Here is a 22,663-nt window from a genome sequence, read left to right as displayed (position 1 = left end):
CCAACCTCAGCTTCTATTTCCTTTTCTTCCTTCTCAACTTTACACTCAACAAGAAAGAGTGCTGGAAAATGGAATGTTGCTAAAGGGTTTTTCATATGTATGGACTTGAAAATGGTTTGAAATTAACTTTTGTCTAAAAAGGAGAGTTATGAGATGTTTTGTGATGATTTTTGAAAAGTTTAAACTTATAGTAGCAATATAACAATGGTATTTAAGTAATTTGAACTAACGTATTCCAAGGAGTTTAAAAACATCGAGGTCATTTGAGTATATTTTCTCAAAATATACATGTGCATCTCTATGCATAACTTACAATCCGGGTGTCCTATTGACATGCCGTTTTCGCCATTAATTCCGTTACTCGACTACGGTTACAACGGTTAGGCTCTCGGACCTAACGGATTTTGAAAACTCGATGGTGGGGCTTCGCTAGATAAAATAAGGACATAATTGTCATTTCTCAGATTGTTTAATTTTAAGTCCATATCTTAAAATTCGGACATCGGGTTGAAATACAACTTGCGGCTCGATAATAGAACAACATTATGATCAAGACAAAACATTCTCGGGGCCGATGGACCTATAGTCAACAACTATCCAGTGTACAAACCAGATTTCGGGGTCTCGGGTCTTACATTTGAGTTCCCTTGGAGAGTCACACAAGTAAACAAAGGTGGTGCTATGCACATCTGCCATACACATGGCATGCTAATGATACTCCAAAACAATTCAATTACTGGCTACATCACTAAAATCACACCAATAGAATGATCCAAACTGTCCAATGGTTGGCCATCTAAATGAACGGTTGGAAAGCATTGGCAAGTTGCTTGTTTGTGATCCTTACATTTGTGACCCACCCAAGGCTCAAAATTTTCTCATTTTTGGCTAAAGTATGTATTTAAATGGGCTTATTACAATCATTTTGTTAAATATCACATATGCACACTAATTTGAGATGTTAAAGCTAATTTAGGATGTCACATATGTTCTTGTGAATATATTGAAATATTCCAATGCATTCCAATTCCTCCCATTACTCCCATCCAAACAGAATATTTAGATTTCAAATGCATTTCATTTACTCCCATCCCAACACAACTGAGTTAAGCCATTTATTCCCAATTCATTTACCTCCAATTCCATTTCCCATTTCCCTTTTACTTCCATTTACAAGCTCCCAAATGAGAAGGGAATTTGAGACTTTTTGAGACAAAAGGTACTGATTGTATAAGGGAATTCATACATTTTCGTGTCAGTAGTTTCTGAACTCCTGCAGAGTATGTTTCTCTTTTTTCCTTAAAGTTAAAATAAAAGGTGTGTTAGTTGAATAGCCATAATAAACACCCTTCTCTCCAAAAGTCTCTCTTCTCCTTCCTTTCTCTCATCTCTTCTCTCTTTCCTTCTATTTTCATATCTAAAATCTCTTCAATTCCACTAGACCCTTGTTCAATGGTCCTCATCAAATTGCAAAGTGGCTGCTCAACCACAGCACCGGAAGAATAATATAAAAATACCAGAGACTTTGTCTCTGTATCACATGAAACTAGTGCAATCATAATGAAACTAAATCTCTATATCTAGAAAGGGATGTAGGAGGCTAAGAGCTGGGCCCCACACCTCAAAATGAATGCTCTCAAATGGAATTAGGTCTTTTTATTCAAATTACAGGTAAAGCTGAAGGTAAATGTTTGGAAAACTCTCAAGGTTCACTCTATAAACTACCTCAAGTACTCGTCTGAAAAGGCAATTGAAAAAGTAAACATAGAACTCCTAAACGTGGATGTCCCAATTGACTCTAAATGTGGATGTCCCAATTGAGCATGCCATGTGGCACCATTTGCCTATCATGATCAACATTAGAAACAAAATCCAGGGACGAAGAAAATGCAGTCCTCTGGTATAATGTTCTCCGCAATCTTCTTTGCATTCTTCATGTATTGAAGTGGTTTGTAGTAAAAAGGGTGATACCGTGATTGAGAATTTAGTACCTGATTTTTTTCAACGGAGGTGTTTGTTGGTGGAGCATCTTGCAAATGGGTCTCTCATTGCTGACTATCAATGCTGAAAAACGATGTTATTTTTCCAGAAGGTTTTGAGGGAGGCCGGGTTCAAGTGTTTGCAGTTTATCAGGATATTACATTATTTCATATACAAAATACATTATCAATTTTTACATATACTAGTGTACGTCCTGCGGCCCACATGATCCTACCTTAGCATACTAAGTCTTGGAGGAGGTAGCAGGTACCAGAGCAACCTGCCATCCAGGTAATCTTTGAACTAAGTCACCTCATACAAATTCCAAAAACCAAATGAAAATTTCCGTAATTCTCTAAAATTGAGATCTTTTTATTTTCTTCTTTTTCTTTCTTTCTTTGGAACAGTAAAAAGGAAAATGTTTGTTATGAAGTCCACTGTATGATGCAAAATTAATTTTCTAACTCTTCTCAAGGGAGGGGTAAGAAGGTGAAATCATGAAATAGAGAAACTTCCTCACCAACAAAGCATTTAAAAGTTTTGCCTTCATTGCAACGCATACAATAGATCCTATTTGTCAAAATATGAATATTGGAATGCTAATGTTATATTACTTATGCGGAGGTTTGTTGTTTACACCTGCAATGATCTGGATGTGTATGCTTTATAAATCATTCAACCATAAATGAAGTTGTGTTAGTTTTAGGCTGACAATTTGTAACAGTCAAGAAAAGTGATCAGCAATTATCAACTAAGAGATATCATGAAATTGCTTGTTTCTTCTGGATCTCCATGATGGGAAGAGCCATCTGGTGTCATAGCGAACTGTAGTGTTACGAAGACAAGTGGCATGGGTGGTGTTCTATAGTGTTTGGCATGGCAAACTTAAAAAATCTACGCACTGGGACCCTTCCATCCAGAAATAAATAACTAAAATTAAATAAACAATGAAAACATTAAAGGTGAAGGAAATTAGAAATAATATTTACATAGGTCCAAATGAAACAAATTGCCATAGTTCAAACTAACAAATGACTGATTTACAAAACATCAGAAATGACAGATTATCATCTCAGGAAATAATAGTTTTTATGAACATCACCCATTCTGTTAAATTATTAGAACTGAAATGAAAAGAATGAAAAGAACAACAAAGCATGGATCTTTTTGTTACCTTGATCATGGTACCTATAATGGAGAATGAACTAGAATCTAGAGAGAGGCAGTCTTTATAGGTAATCTTCAAGCACAAGAGAATGGATGCAAACTAAGGGCTAAAGAGTGAGAGAATCTTTGACCTGAGAAAAGAAATTTACATAACCAAACTGTTCTATTAAAATATTAGAACTGGAAAAAAAGGACAAAAAGAACAAAGCATGTATGTCTTTTTATTTTTATTTTTATTTTAGATTGGTCATGGTGCCTATAATGTAGAATGAACTAGAATCGTGAGGAAGGTAGGGAGGGTGGGTCCTTATGTGTAATCTTCAGGAATAGGAGAATGGAGGCAAGCTGAGGTCTAAGGGTGAGAGATCTTTGGCTTGAGAAAAGAAACTTACATAACGAGGGGGGAACATGTCTGGAACAAAATCTGTGCAGGATCTAAATCTCTGCAAAAACATGTTTGGACACCTCACTTAAGAGTGTCCAGCACCCGGTGCTTTTTGATTACATCCAGAGGACACTTTCGTCCATACAAATTTTGAAGTGTTGTGTCGTGTCTAGGCGTATCAAAGTGTTGGCACCAATGTTCCCCCCATGTTTTCCATTATGTATCGAGCAATATGGATTTTCGGTCTTTTGCAATCCAGGTCACTATTTTTAGCGACCTGAAATTATGGCTCTATATTTCTTACCAAGTTCATGCAAATTTATATTTACAATGCAGAGATTTATACTTCTATTTATTTAGTTATACCTATACACAACACTAAGCATGTTGGGTCTATAATAATAACATTTTCACATTTCATAATTAAATTACAATATGAGTTAAACTACATTGCATACACTTTATATGCTGGAATGGTGCATATGATCCTATCCCTACGTACCACATATTGGATGACGTACTGCATACCTGTTCTTGTACCATGTGCAAAAATGACCCACGATCCAGGTACCCTTGGTTGGCATGACAAATCCTAGAAAGTAGAAGTGTCCAGGTAACACTGCTGAATCAAAATAGTGGAATTTCCAATTGTTACAGAGCTGAAAAACATGCTCAGCTATGTAACAAGATTGAAATGTTCAGGAACTTGTTTTCACCCTAAAGGTTTCCCATTGAAAACCTGAAGAGCTTTTCCACAATCTGCAGGGGCATTTATAATGCAGGGGCATTTTCACACTGGGCTCGAGTGGGGTTGCCTGTTGGATGCAGGGGCACACTCGGGGTGGGTGACCCATGCGATTTGGGGCCCACAGGGGAGCTCTCGTGTTCGAGACTCCTTACCAGGGGTGAGTAATGCGCATTTCACACTTGGCTCTAGTGGGGTAGCTCATGGGATGCGGGGACACACTTGGGGTGGGCAGCCCATGTGATTTGGGGCCCATGAAGGGGGTTTGACCGAGGTCCTAACCCATGAGATGTAGGGCCTGGGCTATGAGATAAAGGGATTAATTCGCCATATTCTAACAGTCGAGCTTTTAGGGCAACTGGTTAATTGTCCTGCATCAAATTGGTATCAAAGCGGGACGTCTCGTGATCGAGACTCCTCACCGGGGGTGATTAATGCAGGGGCATTTTCACGCTGGGCTCGAGTGGGGTTGCCTGTTGGATGTAGGGGCACACTCGGGGTGGGTGACCCATGCAATTTGGGGCCCACGGGGGAGGTCTCGTGTTCGAGACTCCTTACTAGGGGTGAGTAATGCGCATTTCACACCGGGCTCGAGTGGGGTAGCCCATGGGATGCGGGGACACACTCGGGGTGGACGACTCATGTGATTTGGGGCCCACGAAAGGGGTTTGGCCGAGGTCATAACCCATGAGATGTGGGGCCTGGGCTATGAGATAAAGGGATTAATTCGCCATACTCTAATAGTTCGAACTTTTAGAGCAAGTGGTTAATTGTCCTACATCAAATTGGTATCAGAGTGAGAGGTCTCGTGTTCGAGACTCCTCACCGGGGGTGATTAATGCAGGAACATTTTCATACTGGGTTCGAGTGGGGTCGCCTGTTGGATGCAGGGGCACACTCGGGGTGGGTGACCCATGCGATTTGGGGCCCACGGGGGAGGTCTCGTGTTCAAGACTCACCAGGAGTGAATAATGCGCATTTCACACCGGGCTCGAGTGGGGTAGCCCGTGGGATGCGGGGACACACTCGGGGTAGGCAACCCATATGATTTGGGGCCCACGAAAGGGGTTCGGCCGAGGTCCTAACCCATGAGATGTGGGGCATGGGCTATGAGATAAAGGGATTAATTCGCCATACTCTAACAGTTCGAGCTTTTAGAGCAACTGGTTAATTGTCCTGCATCAATTTATCTATTAAAATTAAAGCAAGATCGAAAATGAAATAAATAGAAAACCAGATAGATGTTTAAGGTTTAGAGCAATAATGATGGGGACATCATGCACAGGCCCCCTCTATGCACGTATTCGAGGAGGCGGGCCCCGCTTTTGATTTGGATCGACTACGACATCTTTGGAGGGCCTCCTAATTAGGGGGCTGCATAATGGAGCTTTGGAGTGGACCCGATCATCACATAGATTCTACCATCGGATCTCATGATCGTGGCCAACTACTTTAGATGATCTAGGATTTTGAGTTTTGATTACTTTTGTTATTAAAAACTTCATGAACAACTTTGACTGCTTAGATTAGTATTTATTTGCTTTAAGCTTTGGTATTAGTGTGCGCACATGGTGCAACTGTACTTTGTCCTTTTTATTTGGGTTTAGGGTTTTCTTATAAATATAGCTATCCCATGTAGGTATTGCAATGATGTTTATGAATAAAAATTCTTGCGTTTTCTTCTCTCTATTTTTGGGTTGAAGAATCGAATTGGGCCTGAAGCCCTCCCTTCCTCAAAGGGCTAATTACCGTGGTGCGAAACCACATTTGCTCCAAACCATCTCCATCTTCTTACGCACCAATTCCATCACCCTCAACACCCCTCCCATCTTCAGAGTCACCTCTTTTTGCATTCAAGTTTTCTCCTACTGCAGTGCACAAGCAGATTTCAGATTCTGGCCCATCTAAGGGGCTAAAATTTCGGCGGAGTACTACGCACAAACCGTGCATCAGATCGACATGAAACTTGGTATAGAACCTGTCCATCTTTGGGCGATCCCAGCCTAGGAGGCATTTTTCGATTTCATGGGCCCCACGCACGTGTGGACGATCCATCACGCACATGCGTCCAGGCCCCCTGGCTGTCCAACGTGCGCAACCTTCCCAAGTGATCTCTTCCCTTCTATTTCCTTCTCTTTTGACTTTAAAAGCTCCCTAATCCAAATTCCTAACCCTAAAACGTCTCAAATCCCAATTATCCCAAATTTGCAAACCTTAGATTTTCCCTAAAATTGAAACTTAGTGAATCTCTTGAGTTGGGAACAATCCTTTACAAGAATGGATGGTTCTTACATTCCTTTGGGCTTGTTTGGCTTATAATTTTACTTGATTCAGCCCTAAAGTTGTGTAGGCTTGGACCCTCATAAATTCCCCTTTTTGATTGTTTGATAGTACGTAGGATGTGGAATTTTGTGATTATTTAAAATTAGTATAATCTCAAGCTTGATCTCGTGCATTCTATATTTAACTTCATGTCCTGCATCAAATTTGGTATCAGAGCACAAGGTTGTCATAGGCAGGGTGTCCCGTATCTGTTATGATACGGCTGTATCGGCCGATACGTATTGGTAATGGCAGTGGTTGTTACGCGATACGGGGCCGTAACGGGGCGCCCCCCGATTCTACGGGGCGCAACGGCCCTTACTGCCCTGTAATGGTCAGGGCGTAACGGTAAAAAAACGGCCGGCCTTTTTTTTTTTTTTGCTTTTTAAGGGCTGTTTTTTCACATTTTTTGAAACTTCTTTCTTCCAAACTCTTCCTAAATCATTCTGTTGCTATTTTCGACCACTCTTAGCTTGGTATTACAGATAAAAACAACTTTTATTAAGGATTTTCTTGATTCGAAGCTACGCGGGCCATTTCCCAGAACTTCCTCAAAAATAGGTATTTATATTTTTTTTTATTCAATGTTTTGCTGTTTGAATGGTAGAATATGATGTGTTAATCATAATAGAAGATATTAATGTCCATTTTACAGATTGTTGTTGTCATTTTATATTTTTTTATAATTTTTTTCTATTTACGCACTATTTTCAGCCTTTTTTAAAAAAAAATTCGAAAAATCATTTTTTATTGAATGTTTTGTTGTTTTAATGGTAGAATATGATGTGTTAATCATAGTAGAACATGTTAATGTCCATTTTAAAGATTGTTGTTGTCATTTTATATTTTTTTATAATTTTTTTCTATTTACGCACCATTTTCGGCCTTTTTTTTTATATATAAATTCGAAAAATCATTTTTTATTCAATGTTTTGCTATTTTAATGGTAGAATATGATGTGTTAATTATAGTAGAAGATATTAATGTGTATTTTACAGATTGTTGTTGTCATTATATATTTTTGATAATTTTTTTCTATTTACGCACTATTTTCGGCTCTTTTTTTTTTTAAATTCGAAAAATCATTTTTTATTGAATGTTTTGCTGTTTTAATGGTAGAATATGATGTGTTAATTATAGTGGAACATGTTAATGTCCATTTTACAGATTGTCGTTGTCATTTTATATATATATTTTTAAATTTTTTCTATTTACGCACTATTTTTGGCCCTTTTTTGAAAAAAATCGAATATATTACATATGTAAGATATTTTCATATTACATTCATTCTAATATATCTATCATTGATAGTAGATAGTTAGAAAATTAAATATATGAGTTTTGCAGTCAAATCCAGGTTGTCTGGTTCATAAATTCATCAGACAATCCGATACAACTTCTCACCAAAGAGTGGACCGTTACACCACCATAAACATGTTCCAATTTATGAATGAATGCATATTTGGAATGCTTAGAATATTCCGGATTTAATCCATATTTTTTCATATATTTTTGGCAAAAATAAAAATAAAAATTGCACCGTTATGGGCCATTACGCCCCCGTATCGCCGCGACACCCTGTATCCGTATCGGTATCGGAGGGCACCATTCCGCCAACCGATACCGATACGGGATACCTTGGTTATAGGGGAATACAATGCATGATTAGAGGTTAGTTCATATATATATATATATAATATTTATGCACCACACCCATTCAGTTAGGGCTGTTTAGAGGTCCATAATTCATGATATAGGCTGTTGAAATTTCTGTTATAAGAAAGTTAGCAATTCACATTGCTGAATTTTCTGTTATCCATTTATTTTGACAGGCATATTGCTGGATTTTTGTAGAGTTGTGTAATTTCGTTCATATAGCGTCCAATAGGTTCATCTAATGTCATTAGGGTACATATAGTGGAGTCTAGGTGCATATACTTGCATCTTAGGACCCCTTGAGTTGTGTAGTGCATGCCCACACATACTGGATGCGGCTTTGGTCTGCATCCCATCATGAACACCGAGCAACTTACTGAGTCTCTCAGGAGAATAACCCAAAAGTTGGACACCATGGATGCAAGCATCAAAGCATCTTCGCAACAGGTTAATAATCGTTTGGACCAATTTGATGCACATGTCCATCAAGTTGAAACCTCCACCCAAGCAAACATCACCATTGGTGAAAATACCCAATCTCAGGCAGGTGGTTAGGAGGATAGATAAGGGAATATGAGTGGCCAAGGAAATGGTCGTGGGCGCGCACCCGTGCACCCACCTCGCAAGGGGTATCATGATACTTAGGACCCAGATGTGCAACTCCTCAAGGGAGTTAGGGTAGAGGCCCATACGTTTAATGGCCACTTGGACCCTAAAGTATTTTTAGATTGGTTGGCGGATATGGACCACTATTTTGAGTGGTATGACATGTCGGATGCTCGCCAAGTCCGATTTACCAAGATGAAGCTTGTGGGTTGAGCAAAAAGGTTTTGGACTATCGTGGAACAAAAGAAAGAAAGGTTAAGGGAACTCCCAATAGTCCATTGAGAAGAAATGAAAGAAATTTTAAAAGAGAAGTACCTCCCTTTCTCTTATCACTTGAGGCTGGTTGAAGATTGGCAATCTCTTCGACAAGGTTCCATGAGTGTGGCTAAATACATTGAGAAGTTCGAAGAGTACTTGATCCGGTGTGAGGTTGAGAAAGATCCCGTTTTCTTGCTCGATTTGGGATGAGCATCCGTTCTGACATTTGGAGATAGTTGCTCGCCAAAGACAGACACTCTTGAACAGATGTATCAAGTGTTGTTGGAAGTCGAGCAATATCTCAAGGCATCTGTGGGTAGTGTTTGCATTGTCAACGAAATGTCGATAATATCGCTGATAATATCGGTGTTGCTAGACTAGCGACACGGAAACCCCAATTTTTTGCTTCTCCCTGGATTATCGGCGAAATATCGGCGATATCGTCAATAATTTTGGATTCTTTGCGACAAAATAGGTAAAAAGTGAAAAAAATCGAAAAAAAAACCTTTGATTTCGGTAATACCTGGTTGATGGTTGATCGGAACTCGGAAGAAAAGAATCTCGTGGGCAGCAATCGACAGCTCTCGTCTTCGACAGAGGTAAAGAAATATGAAAATTTCCCTTTTCTTTGTTCGATTGGAAGATTAATGTCACAAATACATGATTTCGGCGAAAAATCGGGGATTTTGGGAGATTACCTTCTTATTTTTGTTGGAGATAGGATTTTGAAACCCTCAGTCGAAAATCCCCCCTCTTCGCCGAAAACCCCTCTTTGCAGACGAAATCCCCTCTTTTTTTCTTTTTCTTTTCTTTTATGCTTCAGAAATATAGAAACAGACTGCGCGCATGGTGCGCTTCAGCATACTGAGTAAACTCTCTAGGCCCACCATGAATGTATGTGATTTATCCACGCCGTCCATTCATTTTTCTAGTTCATTTTAGGGGTACATCCCAAAATTAAAGCATATCCATAGCTCCAGTGGACCACACCACAAGAAACAATGAGAAGAATGATTTTCACCGTTGAAACCTTCTTAGGGCCCACAGTGATGTTTATTTGTCATCAAACCTTTTTGTAAATATAAAAAGGCATGGATGAAGGGTTAAAATAAATATCAGCTTGATTCAAAATTTCTGTGGCCACCAAGAAGTTTTTAATGATATGCGTTCAATTCACACAGTTTCCTGCGGTGTGGTCCATTGAAGATTTGAATTTGGTTCATTTTTCGGATCACGCATTAAAATAAGCCGTCATATATGATGGACAGTGCAGATGTAAGGTAAATACTTCATAATGGGTCCCACAGTTAGGGATCCACTGGAAGCAGATTGGCTGGTGTACCTTACACCAGCTATATAGCTGCTGTAGGTACGTGTCATGCGAAGACGAGCACTGACGCTCCTCGAGCTCTGAGTTGTACGAATGGTTCAAGGGAGATCAAAGTTACATTGGCCCCACAGTGATGTATTTATTATATCTACACCGTTCATCTGTTTTTAGAGTTCATTTTAGAGCATTATCCAAAAAATGAATCATATCCAAAGATTATATGGACCACACCATAGATAGTAGCGGAGATAATGATTTTCACCATTAAACAATTTGTAGGGCCTACCATAACGTTTATTTTGCATCCAATCTGTTCATAAAAACACAAATATCTGAATGAAGAGAAAAAACAATTTTCATATTGATCCAAAACTTCTGTGACCCCAAAAAGGGTTTCAATGGTAGACGTTCAATCCCCCACTGGTTTTTGCAGTGTGGTCCACTTGATAGTTATATCTGTCTTATTTTTCGTCTCAAGCCTTAAGACGAGCTCGTCAAATGGATGGACGGTTTGGATATAACACATACCTCATGATCAGACCCACAGAACTTGCTGACGTTAATACAACAGCTATATAGCTAGTGTGAGTTACACCAGCCAATCCGCTTCCGGATCCACCGACCTCGGTAGATTTTGGGATGCACACAAACCGCGCCAGAACGGAAGCGGATTGCGTACTGAGTAAACTCCATGGGCCCATCGTAATTTACATATTTGATCCACTCCGTCCATCCATTTTATTAGATGATTTTAAGGCACGAGCCAAAAAATGAAGCATATCCAAAGCTTAGGTGGACCACACCACATGAAACTATGTGAATTGAATGTTTACCATTGAAAAATTCTTGGGGGCCACAAAAGTTTTGTGTCAACCTGATATTTCTGTTTTTTATTCATCCATGTTCGTGTGATCTTATGAACAGTTTGGATGACAAATAAACATCACTGGGCCCTAAGAAGATTTCAATGGTGGAAATCATTATTCCCACTGTTTCATATGGTGTGGTCAACTTGAGACTTAAATATACTTTAATTTTAGGCTTAAGTCATAAAATAAGATGGAAAAACAGATGCATGACATGGAGAAACTAATCACATTCGGGATGGGCCCAACAGAGTTTACTCGGAATGATATACTACTTGCATTTGCCTGCACATGCATGGGAGCGGATTAGTTGTTACCCGCTAACAGCTCTGTGGGTGTTACTCTAACCGTGTCCGGCCCACCTTGATGTATTTTCTGTGTATCCATGTCGTTCATCTATTTTTACATCTCATTTTAGGAGGCGATCCCAAATCATAAGAAGATCCAAATCTCACGTGGACCATACCAATGGAAAAAGTGATGAATAATTATTAAAACATATCCTTAGTCCACAATATTTTTGGATCAATCTAATCTTTCTACTCTCTCATCATCCAGATCTTTTTTACTTTATCAAGAAGTTGGATTGCAAATAAACATTATGAGAACTTTACGGTGGGCCCTTTCGAATTTTTGATGGTGAGGCACTCGATCACTATTATTTCCTATGGTGTGGTCCACTTGAGATTTAGATATGCATAATTTTTTGGCACCTGGTCCTAAAATGGACTGTAGAAACAGTTGAATGGCATGGATATCCAACAAATTATCAAGGTGGGCCCCAAGGTAGGGGTAACACCCACTAAGCTGTTAACTGCATAACACCTAATCCATTCCCAACTTAGATGGCTACTGACGGTGCGTAGCCAATGGCTATTGGACGGTGCTCTTTGAGCCCCAATATCATGTTTGTATTTTATCTATGCCATTCATTCATTTTTCTAGATCGTTTTAGGATAATTTAGAGTGGGCTACAAGCTTACAACACTCAATACTCATGTGGGCTACAACACTTGAATTTCGAGTTTTAAGATAATTTTACACCTTTATTTGGCCTAATTAAGTGTTTTATTTGATATAATTCAATGATATTTAGTGAAAATGTGACGGCCCACTTGATGGATGGGGCGGATTTAATGTTTGTCCCAACTCCCAAGTAGGATCAACATTCTACATTACCGTTAAGAAAAATACATTTAATTTTTTAATTCATTTACTTTTACATGTATCACTTATTATATGCTAGCTGCATTATATAAACTTATTTTGGTTATTATTAGAGTAATTTCTTATGGCAACATATGCTTTTTTGGGCCCCATTAAATGAAAACTTATTATTTAATGCAATTTTTTTTTTTTTTACAAATTTTTAATTTCTAAATATGCAAATATGTGTATTTAGGCATGTCCTGAAGTTTCATTAAAAAAATTCACCTTTATCCCCATGTTTTCGCATTTTTCTCCGCATTTCCGGTTATCGGCGATAACGATATTATATCTTTATCTCTGGCCATCGAAACTTGTAGCAATACCGACAACTCGAACACTATCTGTGGGAAGGCGGTTTGAGTCCCGTGATTCTGGCATTGAGGCCAACCCTTCTGGGCTAAGCCTAGCACTGGATATCAATACAAGCCTTCCAGTAGTTCTCAGTCTAGGCCCAAGGATGATAAGGGTAAAGGAGTTGTTGGGTCTAGCTCGCGTAGAAGCGATGCAACTAGGTGTTTTAGATGTCAGGAGTTTGGTCACTTTGCTCACCAGTGTGGCATGAAAGAGGGCACCAAGGTGTTCCTTATTGATGGGCAAGTAGAAGTAGTGCCCCCAAAAAGTGACGGTGAGGAGTTAGAATACGAGCTAGCAGAGATCCCTAGCGATGAGGAAGAGGGAGCGCAAGAAACTGCGACACTTGCAGTTGTTCGTTGCGCCTTTGCACAAGCAAAGAATATCGACGATTAGCACCGCAACACAATCTTCTATACATACGCAAAATGTGGTGATAAGAGTCGTAAGATGATCATGGATAGTGGTAGTTGTGCCAATGTGGCATCCACTAGCACTGTGAGTTGTTTGGGCTTGAAGCTTGAAGCCCATCCTCAACCCTATAGAGTGTCTTGGGTTGATGAGACTTCCATTCCAATCTCGCACCGTTGTCTTGTTCCTATTTAGTTTGGATCATATAAAGACACACTCTGGTGTGACGTTGTTCCCATGGATGTTGGCCATATCATCTTGGGTAGGCCTTGGCTCTATGACAGGGATGTCACCATATTTGGTTGTTCGAATGTGTGTACATTCTGGTTTGAGGGCAAGAAAGTCAAGCTAAATCCTCTTCCACCTAAGAACACAATTGGAAAGGAGTCCACCACAAAGAGTGGTGTGAGCGGCTCGAAGAAATTGAAGGAATCGAAGTCCAAGTCTAAGCCTCTCCATATTCTAAATGCCAAAGACTTTGAGCGAGAGACTAAGTCAAACTCGATGGTGTACACCCTTGTGGCTAGGGAGAGTGCACCAGAGTCTAGTGTAGAGTTACCCACTAAGGTCATTCCGGTGGTGGATGAGTTTCGTGATGTCTTTCTTGATGATCTACCAAATGAGCTTCCCCCTATGAGGGATATATAATACGCCATTGATTTAGTCCCTGGGGCGACTCTACCAAACCTCCTTCATTGTAGGATGAACCCAAAGGAGCAAGTAGAGTTGAAGCGGTAGGTTGATGAGCTCCTAGCAAAGGGTTACATTCGAGAGAGCATGAGCCCGTGTACCCTGCCCGCCCTTCTTACACTTAAGAAGGATGATACATGGAGGATGTGTTGATAGTAGAGCCATCAACAAAATCACAATCAAGTATTGGTTTCCCATACTGCGTCTTGATGACATGTTAGATATGATGGCCAATGCTACTATCTTCTCAAAAATTGACCTCAAAAGTGTTTATCACCAAATCCATATACGCCTTGGCGACGAATGAAAGACGACCTTCAAGACGAAGGATAGGTTATTCAAGCGGCTAGTCATGCCTTTTGGGCTGACTAATTCCCCGAGTACCTATATGCATGTGATGACCCAAGTGTTGAGGCCCTTCATGGGAAAGTTCCTGGTCGTCTACTTTGATGATATCGTAATTTATAGCATGACCAAGGAACAATACCTCAACACCTCAACCATTTAAAGCAGGTTTGTGGGATCCTTAGAGCTGAAAAATTGTACGCCAACCTAAAGAAGTGTGCGTTTATGTCTAACAGTATTATCTTCTTAGGTTTTGTTGTGTCAGTTGAGGGTGGGTCGGCGGATCTCGAGAAAGTCAAGGCCATTATCAATTAGCCTGAACCCCGCAATATTCACGAGGTACGCAGCTTTCATGGCTTGGCCACCTTCTATAGGCGGTTCCTTCAAGGCTTTGGTTCCATTATGGCTCCTGTCACGGATTGTATAAAAAAAGGAGAGTTTCAATGGACAAGGCAACCTCGAAGGCCTTCAAGGAGATAAAGGCTAAGATGACCGAGGCTCTAGTCACATGACTTTTGGATTTTTTGAAGGTTTCTGCGGTCGCATGCGACGCGTCAGGAGTTGATATAGGAGGAATACTTAGTCAGGAAGGGCACCCTGTTACCTTTTAGTGAGAAACTGAATGAGGCGAAGCAAAAAATACTCCACTTATGGCACCCAGTAGTGCAGTCGTTGCGCCACTGGCGTCATTATCTATTACCGCAAGAATTTGTCTTGTTCTCAGATCACGAGGCCTTGAGATATTTGAACTCTCAAAAGAAATTAAACCCTAGGCACGCCAAGTGGGTCTAGTTCTTTCAAGAATACACTTTTGTGCTTAAGCACAAGGCCGGTGTAAAGAATAAGCCTATCGACGCATTGAGTCGTTGAGTTGCGTTACTCAGTTCCATGAGTGTCGAAGTCACGGGGCTCGAGCGTGTCAGAGGATTATTCTGAGTGCCCCGATTTTGGAGTTGTGTACGCATCGTTGTTAGAGAGTCCGCCAGGAGCTAGCAATGAGTATTTGATATTGGACGGATATTTGTTTAGGAGCGACCGTTTGTACATACCTCGCACCTCCCTCCGCGATTTTCTTGTCTGGGAGTTACATTCAGGAGGGGTCGCAGGTCATTTTGGTCAAGACAAGACCATTGCCTTAGTGGATGATAGATTCTATTGGCCAAGCCTCAAGCGACATGTGGCCAAAATTATAAGGCAGTGTCATACTTGCCAACTGACAAAGCAGAAAAAGCAGAATACATGGCTATATACACCTTTGTTAGTTTCATTGGCCCCTTGGCAGGACATCAGTATGGACTTCGTGCTTGGGCTGCCCAAGACCATTTGAAAACACGATTCCATATTTGTTGTCGTGGACCGTTTTTATAAAATGGCCCACTTCATCCCTTGTTCAAAGACCTCTGACGCATCCCATATTGCCAAATTGTTCTTCAGTGAGGTTGTCAAACTTCATAGGTTACCTAAAACCATAGTGTCTGACCGTGACGTACGGTTCATGAGTTATTTTTGGAAGACACTATGACATATGATGAGTACTAGGCTCCAATTTTCTTCTACTTACCACCCTCAGACTAATGGTCAAACTGAGGTGGTAAACAGGAGCTTAGGAAACTTACTCAAGTGTTTAGTGGGGGAGCACACCAGGACGTGGGACACTGCACTACTTATCGCCGAGTTTGCATTTAATAGTTCTGTCAATAGATCCACAAGTTTAAGTCCTTTTGAAGTCGTTACTGTTTATAAACCTAGAAAGCCTATTGATCATGTCCCTATGTCCCTGTCCCATAGGCCATCAGAGTTTGCAGATTCCTTTGCACATCATATTCATTCATTGCATCAAGAAATCATGCGAAAGATCAATACTAGTAATGAATAATACAAATTTTCTGCAGACCAACATAAACGATTTAAGGAATTCAATGTAGGAGACTCTGTGATGGTCCGCATCAGACCAGAGCGGTATCCTCAGGGAATCGTTCGGAAATTACACGTGCGTAGCGCTGGACCATTCAAAATTATTAAACAAAACGGTCCCAATGCATATGTGGTAGATCTCCCACCTTCCATGAGAATTAGTTCTACATTCAATGTGGAGGATCTAGTTTCATTTCAGGGGACCACTGACGCATTGTTTAGCCTTTCACTTAGTCATCCCAGTTCCCCAAATCTTTCCCTTGACCCATAACATCTTCCCGACCCATCTTCCCAACCTCTACCTCCTATACCTACCATTCCCACATCCAGAGAGGAGATAAAGGATATTTTAGACCATCAGATTGTATTGACGCTGGACGGCGGTTTTCAAAAGTTCCTTGTCAAGTGGAAGTCACTTCTAGCTTCAGATAGTACGTGGCTCACTGAAGAGGAGCTTCAGAGACTTAACCCAGACATCTTGGAGCAGTTAAGGAGTTTTGTTTCGCCAGTGGCGAAACCTTCACAGCCAGGAAAAGTTGATAGGGACATTATCCCCCCCCCCCCACACACGTATTCGAGGAGGAGGCGGGCCCCACTTTCGATTTGGATCAATGACGACATCTTTGGAGGGCCTCTTAATTAGGGGGCTGCATTATGGAGCTTTAGAGTGGACCCGATCATCACATAGATTCTACCATCTGATTTCATGATCGTGGCCCACTACTTTAGATGATCTAGGATTTTGAGTTTTGATTACTTTTGTTATTAGAAACTTCATAAACAGCTTTGATTGCTTAGATTAGTATTTATTTGCTTTAAGCTTTGGTATTAGTGCGCCCATATAGTGCAAGGGTAATTTTGTCCTTTTTCTTTGGGTTTAGGGTTTTCTTATAAATATAGCTATCCCATGTAGGTATTGCAATTGTGTTTATGAATAAAAATTCCTACGTTTTCTTCTTCTCTCTCTTTGGGTTGAAGAATCGAATTGGATACAAAGCCCTCCCTTCCTCGAAGGGCTAACTACAAACCACATCTGCTCCAAACCATCTCCATCTTCTTACGCACCAATTCCATCACCCTCAACACCCCTCCCATCTTCAGATTCACCTCTTTTTCCATCCAAGTTTCTCCTACGGCAGTGCACAAGCAGATTTCAGATTTTGGCCCATCTGAGGGGCTAAAACTTTGGCGGAGTACTACGCACAAACCGTACATTGGATTGATACGAAACTTGGTATAGGACTTGTCTATCTTTGGCTGATCCCAGCCTAGGAGGCATTTTTCGATTTCGTGGGCCCCATGCACGTGCGGACAATCCGTCACGCACGTGCGTCTAGGCCCCCTGGCTGTCCAACGTGCGCAACCTTCCCAGATGGTCTCTTCCCTTCTATTTCCTTCTCTTTTAACTTTAAGAAGTCCCAAATCCTAATTATCCCCAATTTGCAAACCCTAAATTTTCCCTCAAATTGAAACTTAGTGAATCTCTTGAGTTGGGAACAATCCTTTGCAAGAATGGATGGTTCTTATACTCCTTTGGGCTTGTTTGACTTATAATTTTATTTAATCCAGCCCTAAAGTTGTGTAGGCTTGGACCCCCATAGATTCCCCTTTTTGAATGTTTGATAGTATGTAGGATGTGAAATTTTGTGATTATTTAAAATTGGTATAATCTCAAGCTTGATCTCTTGCATTCCATATTTGATTTCATGTCCTGCATCAAATAAACAAAAGAAATACATCCCTCACCCACCCTCATTTCTGAAGTAATTGTAATACAGGCTGTCTAGCTTCTCCACGTCAAAAATTCATAGTTGCTCTGTGAAATATATGACTCCCTTTTACTGGTGAGTATCACTGCCCTGAATTCATCCAGGTCAATCATAGGATACCATGTCAGCTGTTTGTTGGTCAATGACTGTCTCTGCCCAAGAGGGAGCAAGCATGACCACCACCACCACCACAACATCACAATGTTTCTCCTCTATGTTTATTAAGCGTTAAGTTGTAAAGATTCCCTATTACATCGGCAATGGCTCCAACTGATCTTACAACCCAGTGCTGGTGCAGTGACATTTGTGAGCTGTGTGACTTGGATAGTCACACTCCACATTTGGAGTCTTTGATCTTGTTCTACCTGCGGTTTGGTGCATTATTTCATACCTTAAATTTGTTGTTCAAAAGATCATCATTTAAAGTACAAAAAGCACTTAATTGCTTAAATTGTGACTGCTCTCAAGCTTTCATCAATCTTCTGTTTGTGGTCTCAAATCATTCACTGATCCACTTCTTCATGGTCCAAAAGCTACCATTATATGTGGTCTGTCATGATGTGCAGCCTGCCATGATTTGCTTGCTACTGCTATCTGTTGTCTATCATGCGTACAGACTGCCATGTCTATGATTCCTGGGTGTGGATTGCAAACAAGCAGAGTGGACATATGACTGGGTTATTTTCGAAAATCTAGGACATGGATAGTGGATATGGGCATTCCATCAGATAATGCAGTATCACCAGAAAAAAAAAATAAAAAATGGTAACAGTCCAGAAAATATGAGCTTTAATACAGGAGACCAGGTATCTGCGCAGTATCCCATACTAGTATTGGAATAGACATGGTAAGGTACACGTATATTAGGTATGGACAAGTATCAGGCGATTCAAACTAGTCGCACCAAAGTCTCTCTATAACATGCACTACTGCCAGGTTCGTACTATCATGATTTAAGATGTAAGCAGTCAATTGATATTTTCATGGTGGTTATTGCAGGTTACCTGCTAGGCGCTGGTAAGCCATTATATGCGTTAGCTCTGCTGGCATTAATAATACCACAAGTGGTTTTTCAGGTAAAGCATATATAATTGACATCGGGTTCAAACATTCATCCTGTAATTTTCTTTTCTGTGCCTTGGTCTCTTCAATTTGTACACTGGCATCACTGAGGTGTGAATGGTTTGCTTTAGAAATCAATTGATTTTGCCACTAAAAGGGGGAAAAATCAGTTCTACTAGCAATGCAGTGTTAGTTTTCTGTATGTTTTCCATGTGGATGCAAATGGGCTGCACTGGTCCACCCTAGGGCCAGGTTGCTTTAGCTGGGTTCCGCTCAGGATAGAGGCTCTTAATCTGGACCACCCGAGTTTGCGCAGGCCTGAGTTTGTTTAAAGGCAAGTTAAGCTGGCCCAGTATGGCCAAACTGCAACACTTTGGTAGGGTACTTGGTAATGGCTGTGCCCATATATGCCTCAGCCTGACCCAGCAGATCGTGGATGCGCTTGTACTCTCTATACTACAGATGCTGAAAGTAAATGAATGTGGCAAATATACCATCTGAAGACTCACTAAGCTAGTCGAGTTTTTCTTCCATGGTAAAAGGCCCAAGGGATGAAGGGTCGATGGTTCTTTCCAGCCTTATTTACTGTCATTTTGCTAACACATCTCAGAATAATGTTTTTGTTTTTATTTTGGCAGTTTCAGTACTTTTTGAAGGACCCAGTTAAGTACGATGTCAAATATCAGGTGAGTGCTCTTTCTTGATGGAGAAATGTGAATGCTGCTTGAGATCTGGGCCATTCATTGCGCAGGCCCTGCCACATATGGAGCTGTAGCCCAAAAACTAGGCTGGTCCAGTCATCAGGCTGGTTGCATATGCACAGAGAAAAGAATGTAGATAAAAATGATTAACCAACAGCCTTAATCGGCATGTCGGAGCCCACAGTCACTGGACAACCTGATTTTTGGTCACGTAGAATAAATAGTGGGGCCCACATGATGAACAGCCTTGATAGGGGGAGCAGCCTTAGCAAGGCATCTATCTACCTGCCTCTTGAACTGCTGGTTCAGAAAACGCGTGCTAAAGCTTGGATTTGTACAAACAGGCAAGCGCACAGCCCTTTCTTGTGTTGGGTCTTTTGGTAACAGCTTTGGCAACCAGTCACTGACCGGATGACGTGCAAGTGAGAGCTCACTGTCATTTCCTCGAACCATCGACTGTTGCTCTGCTGATTTGCTTTGAGGGTTGGCAGGCTGGAGTGGTGTCATGGCATCAGCAAGACTTCAGACCACTGCGCCGGAGAAATGCTAGAGTGGTAGTAAAATGTGACAGAGGAAAGAGTTCTTTTTTCCTTCGGCAATCTAAGACTGCTGCTAATGTGGTGTAAATCTGCATATCGTTTGGCTCTGAATAATTAGCCTCTGTTACATCACCAGGTTTTTAAGCATTATGCATTTGCACACGCATGTGTACCCACCCACCTATACAAACACACAAGAGCGCGCGCACTCACACATACTGAGAAAGATTTGGCCACTATCAGATTTAGACGGCTGTGATTTCTGCCCACCATACCTGACTCGACTCGGTATCTGTGACCAGGTCGGACTTGGTCCGGATTAGTCCAGGCCAGACCCGGACTCGGGTCTGGATTAGGTCAGGCATGCCTGACTTGGTACCAAGTCGGGTCGAGTTCGGGTCAGATCTATTTCAAATCTGGGTCGAGTCTGATCAGCCCTAACTCAGTCTGACTCGACTTGATGCCCCGCTCTAGAAGTAGGGCCTCTTTGGAAGTTTTTCCCATGAAACATAGTTTCCTCTGAAAAGACTTGTAGGAAATGAGTTTATGCTGTCTGGTTGGCAACCCTATAAGTTCTAAATGGAAAGAAAAAAAAAACAAATTAATGAAATGTTCTTAGCAGACCTATATATCCTATATTATACTAGAGAACCTACAAGCTGTTGTGTTACAGTCTTTCATTGTGATGGTATTCCATCACTATGAATCAGATCTGAAGCTGCTAATCTGGGTTGCTGGCAATCTGTCTCTAGGATATAATGAAGCTTTTAGATTCTTATAATGATTTACAATGAACACTGATTGTGATTGATCTTCAACCCTTTGTAATGGATCTGGCAGAGAATAAGACTATTTTATTTGGAATTTTACAAAAACTACCTACTTTATATATAGATTTACACTTCGTTAACTTTATCCAAAATAGGTCTTCAATAAGCTACCTCATTAATGTAAGGGCCTGCTAATAATTACTTACCTAGGTAATTACCACATCATTCCCAAGGCTGACTATTGACACCCACTTTTTCAACCCCAGGATTATCCATGTCTGTGACCTTATGAAACAATTAGATGACCAATGAACATTAATGTGGGCAAACGAAATGACTTTCAACAGTGCAAGTTTTAAGGCCACCGTTTCCTTTGGTATAGGCCACACGACCTTTGGATCTACCTATTTTTTGGCTCACGCTACAAAATGTTTCAGTAAAACAGATGGACGGTGTGGATATCCCACGTATATCAAGGTGGTGCCCACAAATTTAAGTTAATTTTTTTTTTTTTAGACTGGTTTTCTATGCGAAAATACCCTCCCATTTTCAAACAAGCTGAAAGGGTTATAATTACCTATTTACAATGTTTTTACATATTCACAGAGGATTTGAAAAATCAAATATGCCAGAAATAATTTCATTATCCTAAACAGCTTCGGTTGGCTGTGAGCAAAAGGGTGGGCTGCTCGAGTGAGTATCACCATGATTCATATGTGAAATCCACTCTGACCATTGGGTGCATCACCTCATATATCTAGGGCGCAAAAGTTGGCTCTATCCCTGATTTTGGTAAACCACATGATTTTGGAAATAGTCTACAGGTGGCTCTATCCCTGATTTTGGTAAACCACATGATTTTGGAAATAGTCTACAGGGCAGTGATCACCATCTAAACTATTTCCCTTGGTGTGGCCCACTTGAATCAAGGCCTGAGCCCTTGGCCTAAATTTTGGTACGCCATCTAATGGTTAGAATAGATTTCATATGATTACCATATATTTCATAGATTTCATATAGTTAATCGTTTCCTTCGATGTGGCCCACCTGAATCACAACTCAGGTTGATATTGGCCTTGGACCTAACATAAAATTACATATCTAATGGGTGGAGTGAATTTTACACGTGCAGGCCCTGTTAAAAAATCCTACATCAAAAAAAAAAAGAAAAAAGAAAAAGCCAGCCCTCCCAAAAGACCAGCAGGAAAATAAGGAATATTTTCACCCTTAAATTTTTTATTTTTATGGGGCTGACTGTTATGTATATGTGAGATCTACATGGTGGGGCCCACTTGAGCTGCCCGAGGACAAAAAATGAAGTTGACTTGTGATTTATGTGGCCCACAACAAAGAAAACTGTTGGGAGAGATGTTTACACTTAATTATTATAAGGACCACCATGATGATGATATGAAATCCATTCTAATAATTAGATGCCACACCAAAATTTAGGCATGGGGACTAAAAATTAGGCCCATCATGATTCATATAGGCCACATCAATGGAAAATAGTATGGAGGGTGAGTATTGCCTATTGGGGGAAAACATAATAAGTCCCTAAGTCGGCTTAAGTGTCAGACTGACCCT

The 22,663-nt window shown here is 40.6% G+C and overlaps 1 protein-coding gene across 1 annotated transcript in view; it reads left to right on the top strand.

Annotated features, from left to right (window-relative positions):
* The window catches only part of LOC131253337 (chlorophyll synthase, chloroplastic), an 84,978-nt gene extending 64,512 nt beyond the window's left edge, over positions 1-20,466 (top strand). The window contains exons 13-15 of the mRNA XM_058254307.1: positions 19,004-19,080; positions 19,705-19,752; positions 20,112-20,466. Coding sequence (XP_058110290.1) covers positions 19,004-19,080; positions 19,705-19,752; positions 20,112-20,174 — 188 coding nt within the window. The 3' untranslated portion in view covers positions 20,175-20,466. The remainder of the gene's footprint in view (positions 1-19,003; positions 19,081-19,704; positions 19,753-20,111) is intronic.
* The last annotated feature ends 2,197 nt before the right edge of the window (positions 20,467-22,663 follow it).

The sequence above is a fragment of the Magnolia sinica genome, chromosome 8 (assembly GCF_029962835.1).
Source record: "Magnolia sinica isolate HGM2019 chromosome 8, MsV1, whole genome shotgun sequence".
NCBI lineage: Eukaryota > Viridiplantae > Streptophyta > Magnoliopsida > Magnoliales > Magnoliaceae > Magnolia > Magnolia sinica.
This window is presented reverse-complemented; position numbering and strand designations above follow the sequence as displayed.